A 16879-nucleotide genomic window follows, 5' to 3' on the forward strand; every position below is an offset into this window, starting at 1 on the left:
GAAGGTGAGTGTGGTGGAGTTATACAGCACTTTGGCAATAACCAAAGACTGTACTAGCTGTAACTTTGTGTCAAGGGAAACACGCGAAGATGCCAAGTATTTGCACTTCCGAAGTACTGCCTTTCCGATCCCTATTCTTATCCGGACTTCTTCGCTGTCATTGAGATTTTGAGTTATTGTTGTGCCAAGATAGCGAAACTTGCTGACACGTGGTATAATGGCTCCACGAAAGGTGATTGTCGAATCTGTTAAAACCTTCTGGACGACGAGGTACTCTGTCTTACCCGGATGTATTACAAGGCCATACTCCTCTGAGATATCTCCAAGAATGGCCAGCTGTAAACAGGGAGGCAGGTTAGAACAAGAATTTGTATTTGTATTTTTTTCTTTTTCAATTAGTCATTTGAATTCTTTTATTCTTCCCATACACTAATAGATATTTTAAATGAAACACAAATAGTGCAGTGTACATAACTGTAAATGCATCATGTCCATGTACTACATAAATGTGCAACATGTACATATGTACAAGCCTTGTGGCTTTATCTTCATCAGCCGTTACTAACTCCTGCATTGGACATGTTGGAGACATTGCGTTGGCTCCGAAGGTTCCCACAGCCATAGCCTAAGCTGTGCTATGGGATAAGTCCCTTGTGGCCCTTAAATGAAAACCTGAGATTGAGTTAATAATACTTGATCGTTGACATGACGCTGCCAATGGGGTATAAAATATCCATGCTGGAAGTCAGGCGTGTATAATTGCGGCATTAATCAGGCCTGGATACTAATAGATTAATTTGGAGTTTGAAGGCTGTCACGTCCATCAGGTCGTCAAAACAGTACGTGTTTTTAATATTGAGTGGGTTATGAATCTGACTTTGAGGATGAAGAGCATCAGGGTTCATTACAGTGGCATGCAAACCCAGTTTCGTCTCCTGAAGACAAGCAAAAATATACTCAGGGCTCGCCCTTAACACTAGCCCGGCGTACTACTTCTAGTCAAAACTCCTACGAGCAAGTATACACCACCTCTCTTTTTGCCCCTTGGCTACTAAAAAATGTGCAATCTACATATTTGCCTATTATTTAAGTATACATTACATTTATGACAACACATGTTAAAATCAGAGAACTGAAACATCCTGATGGGGCCAAGTTAAACCCAGAGTTTATTATTAGCCTGGTCGGCTACAAAAAAGCTTAAGAGCAAGGCTTGATATTGTTTGAAATAGTTGAGACAGTGCTGGCTTTTGTTCAGAGCCAACACTCCTCCCAAAAGATATTTACACATCGTTGTACCCAATCCACTTCAATGCAACTACTCTTTATTAGATCCCAACAAGGGTTGTCCAAAAGCTTGATAAAAACATTGAAACATTGAAAACTTTCAAAAAAGTTGTAGGGTTAATAAACATTTACATCCGTACAGTTAAAAGAAAACCCACTAAAAAGCGATATGAAGGTAATTTCCTAACCCCTACAATGTCTTGTTATCATTGTAAAAACCATGAAAACAAGACAATCAAATTTACGGACGTGTGTTTACTTTTCCAGTCAGTTTCGCGAGAAAAGAACAAGCTTTGAGGTTGAACAAAGAAGTATTTACTACAGCAGGATTTGAACCCACTACCTCTGGATTGACATGCCGTCGCTCTACCAACTAAAGTTGTCTAAGCCCTATGTTGGTAGACGCAACCCTATTTTGTCAATATCTTTGTTCGGGGTGCTAGTCCGAAGCTATATAAAAAGAATTATGTTGACAGAACGTCATTCATGTTTTAACGGGCTAATCGTCTTAGGGTGATAATGTTGTGTTCTTAGCGTAAGGGGCACAATACTTCAGAAATGATGAGATTTTTTGTTGGTAAGTGCACTCGTTCCGAGGTGCCAGTCAGAAGCCATGTATAAACATAAATTTGTTGACAGCCCACGTCATTCATGTTCTAACAGGCTAATCCTAGTGCATATAGGGTGATGATGTTGTGTTCTTAGCATAAAGAGCAGAATACTTCAGAAATTATGAGTTTTGTTTTTAGTTCTAAGAAAAGAGTAATGTCGACAGTCTACGGCATTCATGTTTTAACAGGGCTAATTCTTGGGTGATTAATGTGTTCTTAGCATAAAGGGCAGAATACTTCAGAAGTTATGAGATTTTTGTTTGTAGTTCCATGCAAGGTTCCAGTCAGAAGCCATATATTAAAAGAATTATGTTGTCAGTTGTCATTCATGTTCTGACGGGGCTAATCCAAGGGTGATGATGTTGTGTTCTTTGCATAAAGGGCAGAAGTCTTGAGAAATGATGAGATTTTTTGTTATGATTCGAGTGCCTTCCTTACATACTGTAGTGTTCTCGAGGGAAGGGCGGGTAGGAGGTTGATCAGTAGTGTTTTCCAGACAAGCAAGTTAGTATCTACTGGATACCACTGTGGGCCGCATCCCCAGGGGGACGCGGACTGTGGTTGTCTTAATTATCAGCAGGGTAGACATTCCCATGGAGGTAGATTTTATGTGGCGAGAGCCGATCTGAACAGCTAAAGGGTTTGTGTACTTTTTGTAGGACACAAAACACAATGTCCACAGATTTACACTAAACTTACACGGTTTGAAGATAGTGATGGTAGAAAGTTTACCTTAGTTAAGGTGCTGTAGTTTTTTTTTGAGAAATAAGTAAAAATGTCACAAAACTAATTTTTGTCAATAGGAGACAAACATTATTAATGCAGGTACATGTACATTGTATTTACCAGTGCTGGTATTTACGCGACTCTGCTGAAAACATCGCACTGTGATTTTCACTTGTTTTTCTCAAATATTTGAACTTCTACAGGTAAAATATATTTCCTACATTTACATCTTCATCCACCATGAGTAGCGATTTATGTCATGGCAACAAACTTGATCTAAGGTATAAAAACCCTTTTAAAGCAGGACTGCATGCCGGTTATAGTGTTAACAGGCCTGATACTTCACGGAGGCAACGAAGGCGATTGCCTCCGTGCCCCCTGGTCATTGCCTTGGTGCCCTTAAATTGCTCCAGTAGAAATTTACAATTTCCTCATAGGGTGCCCTTTTCAAGGAGAAAATGCCTTGGTGCCCTTGCCCTTTCAAAAATGAAGCATACAGGCCTGTGTTAAATTCAACTATTGGTTTGTTTGGGAGCCAGGCTACCTGTACGTGTCAATACTATATACATGTAAATTGGCTTTGACATGTTCTATAACCAATTACTAATCAGTAGTAGAGAACAGTATCGCTTGTCCTATTTCTCCAGATTGTTTTTATTTATTCATTTTAGGTTTATAGTAATTAAAATACTTTCATGATGACAAGGAAATTATGAATGATTTTTCTCTTATTTGATTGTTAATGATGAAAGTGCTGTTGCTCTTGACTGTGTGGTCTGGAACAATGGAGCAAGAAAACAAGATAAAGAGAAAATGAAATGGGTTTGAATCAAGCATCAACAATCCTAGGGATAGACATAGATCTGGATGTAACTTGCTAAGAAAAAAGTTCTATCTAAAGCAGAGGCAATCAAAAGTAACATGGATCATTAACGAACCAAATTTGTTCTCAGACTAGGACTAAGGAGGTAGGAGATGACGGTCACTTTGATGTAAAACAAACAGGTACCTCAACTTTTTCAGAGTGATTAGCAAATGTATGTACTCTCCCTTGAACTCTCCTCACCATATGACAGGCACGTATGCTTTGTTTTTGAGAAGGGGCAAGGGCACCGATGCATTTTCTCATTGAGGTATTTGTACTACTGGAACATTTCAAGGGCAGCTACAAGGCAATGACCAGGAGGCATCGAAGCAATCGCCTTCTTTGCCTCTGTCATGTCCGTGAAGGATCAGGCCTGTTATGACGCACATGTACATACGCTCATGTAGGTGCAGGTGTAACTTGCGTCAACTTACGTAAACGTAAAACACTTCTGTGACACCTGTTATTTAATTCTATCCACACCTACATGCGGGTCCATCCTCAAGAGTCTGCCCAGATTACCATCAAACCAAGACAATTCTGATTGCTAAAACACGGTACCAACTTAAGTTCATGGGGTGACGTGGCAGAGCGGATAAGAGCGTCGAACTCGAGCTCTGGTGTTTCTGTTCAGCCGTATGGACTGTAAAAGGGGTAACCCTGTTTCAGCCCTTGAGGAGTAGGTGGCAACGGCCTCTGGAAAAAAAACATTGCAGCCCACACCTTGAAGCGGCCCTCAGGCCTTACGGTGTGTCTGGCCACTTGCATAAAAAAACAAAATGAAAAAAAAAAGAGTGTGGGTATCATCCCGGTCATGACACTGTCCCTGAGCAAGACGCTTTTTCATAGAATTGCTTCTCTCCACCCAGGGGTAAATGGGTACCTGTGAGGGCAGAGATGGTTCTTGTGGTTAGCTTACTTTAGTACGCCACTTATTTGGCGGCACAGGCTGTATACCCCCCAGGGCGCTGAGATGATTTAAGGTATTTTTTATGTAACACATATGTACTGTTTACCTGTACACATAAATCTATTGTGACGACCACATTCCTGCTTGAATGTACCTTGAATATATGGCAACGTGCATTACAGATTTGGTGAGAAACATAACTTGGCTAAGATCACAGATTTACATCAAAACTAAACACTCAACCCAAACCATTTAAAGGAACACGTTGCCTTGGATCGGTCAAGTTGGTCTTTGAAAAGCGTTCCGTAAGCGTTTTTTATCAAATGCATATTGGTAGAAAGATGTTGTAAAAGTAGAATATGATCTACACAAATATGCCTTGAAATTGCGTGGTTTTCTTTTTACCTCGTCAACTAACACGGTCGGCCATTTTTTTTATGGGAGTCAAATTTTTTTACGCCCATAAATGGCCGACTGTGTTAGTTTCTGACGTAAAAGGAAAACCGAGCAATTTCAAGTGATACTTGTGTGGATCATTATATTCTACTTTTAAAACATGTTTTTAACCATAAGCATTTTATTACAAACAGTTTCAAACGCTTTTTATAGACCGACTTGTCCGATCCAAGGCAACGTGTTCCTTTAAGGTCAGAGGAGAGCCACTACTGATGATGACGATTATACATCCTCATTCCAGACGCCTGTTTTCATCCATGTGTGGATTAAAACTCAGCAGTTTCACAACAAGTCCTGTATGCTTCTTTTTTTTTTTTTTTTTAAAGGGAAAGGGCATCAAGGCCATTTCTCCTTGGTAAAGGGCACCTACAGTCTGAGCATTTCAATAGTACCAAGGCAATGACCAGAGGGCAGGGAGGCAATCACCTTTTTTGCCACTGTGAAGTATCAAGCCTGCATTACCTTTCCATGGAAACGGGAAATCAAATTTCCTGAATCTTTTTTTCTTTTTTCCTTTGATATAAAGTTCCCTGAATACCTTAATGTTGTCGTCACTTTTTTTTTGAAAGACCTCTAGACACCTTTTGTAATTGTCAAAGTTCTTGGTGGATCTCAACATACATGTAGGCATAAAATAACAAACCTGTGAAAATTTGAACTCTATTGGACGTTGAAGTTGCGAGATAATAATGGATAAAAAAAACGCCCTTGTCAAAAGAAGTGTGCTTTCAGATGCCTGATTTCAAGACCTTAGCCGAAAGGTCTCAAAACCAATTCAAATATTTTACTGAGAAATTACTTCTTTCTCACAATGTTTTATGCTATAAACAGCTCTCCACTGCTCGTTACCAAGTAAGTTTTTATGCCGACACTATTTTTTGAGTAAATAATAATAGTGTCCAGTGCCTTTACTAACCACTGAAACCGTTTTTAATTATTTTTTGGGGGGCTTCAAGGAAAGTTTTCTCTATTGTTATATATTTACCAACTGATCTGGAAAATAACTAGGTATTCGACCTCCAGTCATCACGTTTCTACCTTGATATAGAAATTGTCATCGACCAGGAGGGAGCTCTGAGGAGTTTTCGCTCCTTTAAGATGATTATCGATAATTGAGTTACTTGAAAACATGCTGACATATAGTCCAGAGCATGCTGTGTGGATGTTATAGAACACTATGTGTTCTGATGAGTTGGAACAGCTCATTGAAAAAAATAAAAATAATTAATTGTCTTTGCTAATGAGACGATGCCATTATCTTGTATTCGTAGAAGGTTGCTTGGTTGGCAAGCGGTTGGCAAATATCCAATCGGTTGGCAAAAAAAAGAAAAAGAAAAAAAAGAGCCATGCATATCTTGGCCATCTTATTGGACCCCTGCACAATTTTTTTAAATTTTTGTTGTTGTTATATATGCCTTACTCGACAAGCAATGAATGTTCACTGTGTATTCACATTCTTAATGTTTTAAAGACACTAGACACTATTGGTAATTGTCAAAGACTAGTCTTCACAGTTGGTGTTTCTAAACATGCATAAAACAACAAACCTGTGAAAATTTGAGCTCAATCGGTCATCGAAGTTGCGAGATAATAATGAAAGAAAAACAACCCTTGTCACACGAAGTTGTGTGCGTTTAGATGGTTGATTTTGAGACCTCAAATTCTAAATATGAGGTCTCGAAATCAAATTCGTGGAAAATTACTTTGTTCTCGAAAACTACGTCACTTCTGAGGGAGCTGTTTCTCACAATGTTTTATACCATCAACCTCTCCCCATTACTCGTAATCAAGAAAGGTTTTATGTTAATAATTACTTTGAGTAATTACCAATAGTGTCCACTGCCTTTTAGAGCCGGCTTTAAAACATTAAGAAGGCCTCCCTTTTAAAGGAAGAATTTATAAATAAATTGTATTTGCGGGTACAACCATGTGTAATAATATCTCTTTTGTGGGAGTGTTGGCTCTGAAAAGAGCCGGTGTGTGGTATTAACATTTTGAACAGTGTATTCTTTCTTCAGGAGAATACATATAATAAATGTTTTCATGCTAACACAATTCCAGATATCTTATATGGAGATTGAGGACAAACAAAAAAAAGGAAAATAATCAAAGGCTTCCACTTGGAATTTCAAAAGTTCGGGGTTTTCAAAAGTCTGGGGTGCTCCTCAAGAAAATTTGTTAATTGATTCGGGGCGAGGGTGCATTTTTGTGTTTGGATAAACAGCTCATTTAAACATTTATTATTTATTTTGGTCTTGCTAATGAGGAGATGTCATTAGATGTAGCTTGTATTCTCAGAAGGTTGCTTGGTTTAATAAGATGCCTGTGTGATGAATACCAATCATTTGGCAAAAGAGAAACAAACAAGTTGCGCAGAAAATTCCGGCCATATCTCTTTGGACCCAGCAACAAAACAAATAATTGTTATTTGCCTTATTCTGCAAACAATGAATGTTCATTGTGTGTGCATCCATTTTAATGGCAGTGTCATGGCCGAGCATAAGAGCACTGGATTCAAGCGCTGGTGTTTGATCAGCAGGGTGTTGGTTCGGATCCCGGTCGTGACACTCGCTACATAAAATTGGGGAGGTAGGGCTTTCCTTTTATGTTCTACTATTTGTATGTTTTCATGCTAAAAAACGTCAGACAATACTGACAATGTCTTGTTGGGAGGGGCGCTTTTGGGCAGGGGAGCATGGTAACAGTGGAAGGATAGCCTATTAGTAGTGTATAATATAACAAGACAGTTCTCTAAAAAAGAACAAACTCTACCTGGCAAGTAGACACGCTCATGGTGTTACTGCAAACCAAATACAACAAAACTACTCCATCAAAAAATGTGACATTTCCCCGTCTCTGATATGGCCTTTAGAGGTTCCATGATTTGATTTGATGAATGTCATCGCAATTGAATTATCCACTCTCTACTTTTAACTCATTCATGAGAACATTGCGTTTTGGTTGTTTGCTCAGCTACAAGTGTTCAACAACGAGGCGCCACATTGACGTTACCTACTGCAAAAAGGAAGAAAAACATATCGCGCTAACTTTTTTGAACCAAATTCTTGATCTGGAATGTATTTTCACCTAGGATATAGGATTCGAACTGACTCTACAATCCCGGCCATATCTCGTTGGGCCCCCCTGCCCCCTTTCAATGTTGGTTCCAATTGCTGATTGTGTTCTGAGTTGTGTTCTGAGTTACAGTTCCAATTGCTGATTGTGTTCTGAGTTACAGTCAACATTGAGCGGGGGGCGGGGGACAAATGTTTTGCATGTGAATGGGAAGTGCACAGGGAATCGTTGTATACAACGTTAGGAAAGGGTGGCCCAAGCATTTCGGCCGGGATTGTAGCTATCGGGCAATCTCCATGGTCTAGTTGGTAAGACACTGACTCTCAAATTGCAAAAGGTGGTGGGTTCGAATCCCACCCGAGTAATATGCCTGTGATTTTGTTCACAGAGCTCGGAAAAGTACTGAGAATTGTTTTCACCTACGTAGTGACTAAAAGATTTTAAATACAGTTTCCAGTTTATACTTGGCTGTAATGTTTTGGGACAGTTCCTTTTCAAATATGCTTCTTTCATTTGTGCATTTGCTAAAACGTCCCTCAAACTGCACGATGTGAAAGACACTATGATTAAAAAAAAACAAGAAACAAAAATTAATTGAGGAATTTAAATCATCAAATAATTAGAAAAGTAATAAAATTTAAAAATAAAAATGTTTCAACCACTTTCTCTTCCAGTCTTTGGCCTACCCCTCAAGAAGACCTACATTTATAAGAAATCTCTGAAATAGAAGGTTAAAACTAGGTTTTTTTTTCAAGACATGACTCAGTTATGTTTCCAGAAGAATAGAAAAGGTGTCCCAGAATAGGGCTTTTAGACAAATTGATTTATTAAAAGGTGCGGTTAGATTCGAAAGGCACTGCCTTTGCTCTCTCTTGTTGGGGATTTTTTCCTCACTTACGTCGCTCAATAACAATTCAATTGTGCTATACATGTAGTGTATATATGTATTTTTAATGAACAGGTCAATAGCAATTGAATTGGGTTCCAATATTGAAATGGAAATGGCCCGGGTTATAATTTTATAAAATGATCAGGGTGCTCTACTGGTCTAGTTAAGTCTTCTTTTTTTTCCGTCTTACACTTTGTCGGTCGGCATAATTGACCCTGAGAGAATTTCTGCTGCTGACCTTTATTTCTTTTGTGGTGATGACTGATATTGTTTTCTTTGTTTGAATTGTGGTGATTTATTTATTTATTGTTCTTTCCTCTTGATGTAGAGGTTATGCTACTCCATTTATTCAACAACAAACATCAGCAACAACATACATCAATAATAAGTTAAAGGAACACGTTGCCTTGGATCGGTCGAGTTGGTCTTTGAAAAGCGTCAGTAACCGTTTGTTATAAAATGCATATGGGTAGAAAGATGTTGTAAACGTAGAATACAATGATCCACACAAACATGCCTCGAAATTGCATGGTTTTCCTTTTACCTCGTCGACAAACACGGTCGGCCATTTAAGGGAAACCAGGAAATTTCGAGGCAAACTTGTGTGGATCATTGTATTCTACTTTCACAACATCTTTCCAACCATATGCATTTTATAACAAACGGTTTCAAACGCTTTTTTAAGACCAACTCGACCGATCAAAGGCAACGTGTTCCTTTAAGCTCCAATAAATACTGCTATTATGTTGCAAATGATGATTTTTTTAATAACTCGATAAATAATTAACGATAAATAATAAAATAAATAATAAACGATAAATAATTAACCCAGCATTGGGTTCTTTTACGCGGGTTACACAGCAACGCAGGACCAATGGCTTTACGTCCCATCCAAAGGATGAAGCAATCATGGTGTATTGTTTAAGAAACACAAGATCTTTATTTTGGTGCTCTTAACTGCTCGGCCACGACATCCTATGTTTACCTGTATGATTTATTCTGATGCTTTACAGTCACATCAAGGAAGCTCAATTTGAAAAGAAATGATTCATTCTACAATAGTAGGAATTATTTCACGTCGTTGAAATAACTTGATTTTGTTGAAGACGTTGTTGCACAATGAGTTTATATGATTCAATTGGGAAAACAAACAAGACTTCTGGACTTCTCCAGTCATGAGTTAACAGGCCAGACACCAAAACTGCTTGCCTTGGGCCTGTGGTCTGGGGCCAATTTCGTAGAGCTGTTTAAGCAAAAAAATTGCTTTTAGTCAGCAAGGATTTTTTTGCTTAAGCAAAATTTTGTGCTTAAAAGCAGCTCTATGAAACTGGGCCCTGGTTTAAAATTTGAGTTAGTCCTTTTTGCATGGATTTACCATTTGCATCTTGTAACCACGCATGAACATGCTTTTGGCAGTGCAACCTTGAAGCTGAAATGTTATTTTGTTTGCATTAACATTTGTTTTTCTCTCTTTTATTTGATTTTTTGTTTTAATCTCTCGTTCCTTGCCTGCTGGCCTCTTAATTAAAACATTGCCACCTGGTTCCATGCTAATGAAAATATACTACACAGTTAGCAACCACTGTGCTATAAACCTGCATATCCTCATGTAGCCTTTTTTCCCGGAGAAGGTATCATAAGTTAGAGTCTGAAAACAGTCACAATTTGTAAAACATCATTACCGTTTCTGTTGAAATTGATTTCTGATGACAATGAACAACCGATGAATGAGGACTTGTTATTAACGATGTTATCCGTTTTATTCATGTCGCCATGCGTAGTGGACCACCTCCGTCGTCTTCCATCTCGGCGGCCGTCATACGCCCACGAACCCAGAGCGAAGGAGAAGGAAACCATATTGCCAGGATGGGTGGATCAAGGTAGCCCAAAGAAAAACCTTCTGAGAACCTTTTCTGCATGCCATTTATTTTGCCTTGTTTTAATTTCTTTAGTCATAATCATTTTTAAAGAGTGCAATTGCACTCCTCGTCACTCCTCAGTTCTGCTAACAGAATTTAAAAGATTTACCCATACAGTCAGTTTCCTGTGTGGTTGATATTCTGAAACAAAAAAGTCGCATCCCCTTAAGGTGATCCCCTGGCTGCCGCTTCCCAGGTTGTATCGTAATTTGGGTGTGATCCCTGGCTACACAGCAGTTTAACGGTTGTATGGCTTCTGACTGGCACCCCCGAACAAAGATATTGACAAAATAGAGACACTGCCAATAAAGGGCTAGATAGCTCAGTTGGTAAAGCGCCGGCACATTCATCCGCAGGTCGTTGGTTCGTTGGTTCGAATCCCACTCTAGTAAATTTTCTGTTCAACCCCAAAACTCATTTAAAATTTACCCATTCAGTTTATATTGACATCACATGAATTTATCACACCCATCATGCCCATACAGGGCTTTAATTTCAAACCAGACTGCAGGGCAATAGTTTTAGTGTCACAGGCCTGTAAACTTATGACAGGACAAGTCCAACAGTCTTACGTTTACGGTTAATCTCAAACAAAACAAGTTGAGTTTAAGGAATATCAATTTCTACCTTCAGCTCCCCAAGTTCTTTTCTCATTTAATAATTTTTGTTCTTGTAGCCCCATTCCAAATGTGGAATATGAAACACAAATTGTTGTTTCTGTCCCGTTCAATCGCTTGTATCTATTTCCTGATGGAGATAGGTCATTTGTGACATCTCAGTGTTTCGTTGCTTCCTCTGAAGCCATTTGAAAATCAAATTCAGATTATTAGTTTTTTTTCTTGCGGGTGTGGGGGTTGGTTGTTGTATGGAATGCTCTATAAGGACAGTATTAATGAATAGAGATGGTTCCACTATTAGGCAAGGTCAGATTTGAAATATTAGTGTTTGGTTATGTCTGCAAAGACTATTTTGAAAAACAAGCCAGATTCGGGGAAACGCGAGAGTTGTTTTGAGGTAATAGTCGTCTTGAATTTGGAAATCATTCTTTTGAAGTTTGTTACAGAACTAATCAAAGACCAGGGTTTCTTTAAATATAGGAAACCTTATAATAGAAGTTAAACAGAGATGCTTCTATGGTTTTGTATGTACAGCTTTCGTAACAAAATCGGGGCAAAAGTACGGGTGGTCTTGAGATTTATTTTCTTTTAAAGAACTTGTTTGTGTGACTGTTTTCTCTTAATAACTTTCTTGATGGACTCAAACAAATAATTGATTGCAAGAAAGGTTCTAAAGTACATTTGTATGGAGATTGCTGATTACTTGTCCGCAGTTGGACTTCACCGCACAAAGGAGAAAATAAATCCCATTGGCAGATTCCTCAGATTGAAGGGGGAAAACAAATGCATCATTCATGACGATATTAACTGATGGCCAACGACTATGAATGAAGAAAGTGTACATCAGGCCTGTGAAATCTTGTAGTATTACAAGTCTTATTATTATTATCATTTATTAATAATATTTATTTGGAAAAGGAACAAAACAAAATGTGAAAAGAACAACCAACACAGCTCTGTGTTATTGTTCCATTGTTCAGTGCACATTCTCTTCAACAGTGGTGATTGAACACTGTGTGGACTTGTATAAGTCCACACAGTGTTTCAAGCTCCTACATTGTTTGGATCTCTTCTTGTGTACATATTTAATATAGAGTGTTTAAAGGCACACGCACCTCTCTGTTGCTGGTCACTATATGGACATCCCTTTGTTTTCTTCATGAGAATCCTATTTGTCTACACTGTAAATCAAACTGTGTGGACATTTGCAAGTCCACATAGTGCGTCTTGAAAGTGTCTGCACTATGTGGACCTCTTGTACTCAGGTCCACGCTACATTTGCAGAATTGAAACAAGTCTAAAAACACTTGCAATAGGGGACCTCCTTTTGTCCCTCACACTTACTGAAGCTTTTTTTTTTTTTAACGGCTCCTTTTGGTTTTGTACACTCTTTCCAACTGCTTATCTTTATACCCAACCAGGAACCCTTTTCAAGTCCCCTTTTGTTATGTTTCTCCTATTTGAGTGTGTGTGTACCTATCCCCACACACTGTAGATGATCTTAAATTGAAAACAGGAAAAACGATGAAAATAACAAAACTCAGAAAGTAATCTTTAAGGCATGCACTTTCATGAATATGATGATGGTTTCAGGAGTTGTTAGTCCTTTTAGATTTAAGTCAGCTACCCTCTAGCAGAATGCATTACCTATGTCTATATGATTTGAGGCATTGCATGGTGAGGTATCAGTATGTATATTTGGTTTGCGACAATACCATTTTAGGGAGGCTTTTCAGTTCTGAAAAGAAATGTCCTGTTTTTTAACTACTACCTGGGAGGAAGGTAGAAAATTGGCTGGGACTACAACTTTAGCTTATATGATTTTTAATAGCTATGATCTATATGACCTATTTCGTTACTACTGTACAGGACAAAAAGACGAGACAAAATAGAAAGATATGAATGGACTGGCCGATTGGGTTACTTTTAATACCCTATATATTTAGCCCAGGTCATACTCTCTGCGCATGCTTCGTGCGATGCAAATTTCATTGCGTCACAAAGGGAGAAGGAGCGCGCAGAATGTGTGTACACTTGTGGATTTACTAAATCTACAAGTGTACACACATTTTTTTTTTCACTGGCCATTATAAACATTTGTAGCTGTTCTGTTGATGCATACAGGTAATTGTTATTTCACAACAATGCCTGAAAATGAGCTAATTAGCATTGTAGAGAGTAATAGAAAGATCGGTTTAGGGAGCCCAAGCTGCGCTCGCCCTTGACATTTGGGAGATGCTACTCTTTTTTAAAATTCAATGTTGGCATCTCTGATTTAGAAGAACAGGCTCGTTCCAATCCTCTGTAGGGTGTTGTGGCCAAGTGGATGGATAAGAACACCAAACTCAAGCTCTGGTGTTTCTGCCCGGCAGAGTGTGGGTTCGAGTCCAGGTCTCGACAATTGTCAGGCTTGTGTGCTTAAACAATAAAAACTTGACTATAATTGCTTCACTCCATCCAGGGGTAAATGTGTACCTGTGAGGGCAGAGATGGTTCTAGTGATTGATTTAGCTTATACGCACATTATTTGCACAGGCTCTATTATACCCCCCCCCCCCCCCCCCCTCAGGGAGCTGAGATGGTTTAAGGAATGATCTAATTGGCCCAGTTGGAAGCGCTTTGAGAAGCCCTGCGGTATCAAAAGCATTACATAAACACTGGTTGTTATAATTAGGTGTTCGTGCTGATGCACGAACACCTATTGTTATTGCTCTGTTTTTTTTCTTCTTCTCCATCTTCCTTCTTCTTCCCGTCAACTCTTATCTACAGCATAACTCAAGATTCAAGCCAAACTGAACCTTGAAACTCACCAGACAATTGAACCTCAATACGAAGACGGCACAGTTTTCATTACGTCATGATGACGTCATTAGGTGTCAAATTACAGGGTTTTTAAAGTTGAAAAGGGACCATTTTCGTTTTGCTGTATCTCAACGAATATGAAAGCTATGATGTTCAAAGTTTTCGCATCTGATAGACCAAGACTGGGGCAACATTTGAAAAGTTAACGCCAAAATCGTACGACCTTAGCATCCGGGTCGTTACCCTGGGTCGAAGTTCACCTTCGGGTTTTTTTCGTCAAAAAACCAACTTTCGAGCTTTTCTACGGAATAACTCAAGATTGAGATTGAATGGAATGTTGAAACTCAACAGATAGTTGAACCTCAGTATCAAGACAACACATACTTAATTACGTCATTATGACGTCATCGGGAATTGAATTACGTTAGATCAAAGTTTAATATTTGTAAAAATCATAACTCAAAAACTATGAATCGGATTTTGACAATCTACACATCATCGGATAGATCATTAAAAGTTGGACAAATGCTTCACAGAACACGTAAAATATTTTTAATACTTCTAGTGCAAAACAAAATTTGAAAATTTCATAAAATCTTATCGTATTCATGTTTTTAAAACTACTGATCATTTCAACGTAATTTTTGTTTCAGATTGTAAAACAGCAATCCCGCTCAATCTTTTGCACAGAAATAACAAAATTTGGACCTTTACATCAGTCGAAAAGGGACGTCAAAGCACCTGTTGACCCACGCGTTTACCCCATTTTGATCAACAACGTACGCTATGTACGCTATGCAGTGCAAGCGCGGGAATTCCCAAAAGTGCTCTCTTTAGTCCAGCGAAAGAGGGCGCTGTAACGTTTTTAGTAACATCGAGCGCTGAGTGAATCGCGGTGAATCGCAGTAGTTGAGTAATAATGAACAACGTCTCGCACCAAAACTACAAGTAGGAATACATATGCATTGATGTTATAAGATACATTATACACCTTCAGATAGTCCATCACATAATTATAAAATGTTTACAAGTCATACATCAGCTGAAAGGTTTTAATGAACTAGTCAGGATTTACACAAATGAAATCAGTTTAAACTTGGCTTCTTGTTCAAACCAGAGGTTGAAAATAATTGGTCAAAGAAAAATAATTTCACAACCACACATTTGGTTTTTTATATATTTATACGTCATTGGGTAGGTATGTAACAACTTAAGAAACGATACACAACATTGACTATTAAACCTTGACCTCCAGTTAAACAGGAAGATGCAGTTAATTATTTGAAAAAATATTACCCCAGAACCAGAAATTAGTTGTTTATTATCTGAACGTCGTCAGATAAGGCTTTGAAAAACATTACTAACGCTATAATTTGTGACCTGACAAAATTGTCTTCCGGTTCAAACCGGATGTTTAATATTTGAAAAAAATCATAACATCTGAACCATACATTGGATTTTTTCAATCTATGCATCATCTGAAAGGTCTTAATAGACTTATCACGTGCTATACAATATGCGACCCTGTTTGACCTTGACTTCCAGTTAAAGTTGGAAACTGATATATAATGTTTGAAAAATAAAAAAATCCTAAACCACATGATTTGATTTTTATCATCTATACGTCAAAAGAAAGAACTCAAAAGACATCACCAACGCTACCAAGTGTGACCTCATTTGACAGTACCTTCCGGTTCAAAACGGAAGTTGAAACTTTATATTTGAAAAAATCATAACTTCTAAACCAAATATTGGATTTTTACAACCCATCCATCATTTAAAAGGTCTTAATAAACTTATCACGCGCTACATAAAAAGTAACCCCTATTTGACTTTTTATCCGATGCAAACCGGAAGTTGGTGTTTAATTTGTAAACAAATCATAACTCCGTAACCAGTCATTGGATTGATGAGGTAAAATGTTGTCACCAATTCATTCACTCACTCACCACGAACACCTTGTTTTTGTAGTAAACAAAAACTGTACATGTACCTCTAGTTATTATTGTTATTATTAAATAAACATTGCAGCAATGACCAGGGCCAAGGGGGCAATCACCTCGCTTTCTTTCTCCGAAATTTCAAGCGTGAATTTTTATCTTCTTTCATACAATGAGAACATCGGAATGGGTAAAATTTCAACATTTTGAGCTTCAAAAAGGGTACCATTTCATCAATTTAAGCTTCACTTTAAAAACTGCAGCTTTTTTTCTGGTACATGTCACTCCATGTTGTCGTCGTCTGTCATGAAAACTGAGAGAAAAACCAGAGTGAGGAATATTTGCTAAGGTAATCTTGAATCCTATCCCTGAAAATGATCGTGCAGAGCTTTTACGGTACATTTAGCACGCATTTTTTCATGCTCTAATAGTTAAATGGAGCGAATAGGTGTCTTCTTAAATGACTTTAAAAGATCAGAAGTAAAACCCTCGCTGCTCACGTGGAGATAAAAAGAGTGAGATTTCTGCTCTGAAGCTTGAAATTATGCTATTATGATTATAGAATGGTGTCCAGGAGACGTAGATCAGAAAATACTGAAATAGACGAAGAGTAGAGACGGTAGCGTTTCACCTGCAAATGCGTTTTATTGGATTTGGTGGTTTATTTTGACGGATTGAATTTGTTTTCCTTTTTTTTTATCCGATTGTAAGTCCTGAAGTTTACTTGGCAGTGTTCAAGGCAAATTTTCTTAAAATTTCTTTTTACATTAACATGTGGAGGT

General features: G+C 38.2%; 1 protein-coding gene across 5 annotated transcripts in view; it reads left to right on the top strand.

Annotated features, from left to right (window-relative positions):
• LOC117300700 (insulin receptor substrate 1-like) overlaps positions 1 to 16879 on the top strand; it is a 119561-nt gene that overhangs the window by 54613 nt on the left and 48069 nt on the right. For all 5 annotated transcript variants that reach the window (XM_033784441.1, XM_033784444.1, XM_033784443.1 and 2 more), the window contains exon 7: positions 10601 to 10699. In XM_033784441.1, the coding sequence (XP_033640332.1) occupies positions 10601 to 10699 (99 nt within the window). The remainder of the gene's footprint in view (positions 1 to 10600; positions 10700 to 16879) is intronic.

Source organism: Asterias rubens, chromosome 16 (genome assembly GCF_902459465.1).
Source record: "Asterias rubens chromosome 16, eAstRub1.3, whole genome shotgun sequence".
NCBI lineage: Eukaryota > Metazoa > Echinodermata > Asteroidea > Forcipulatida > Asteriidae > Asterias > Asterias rubens.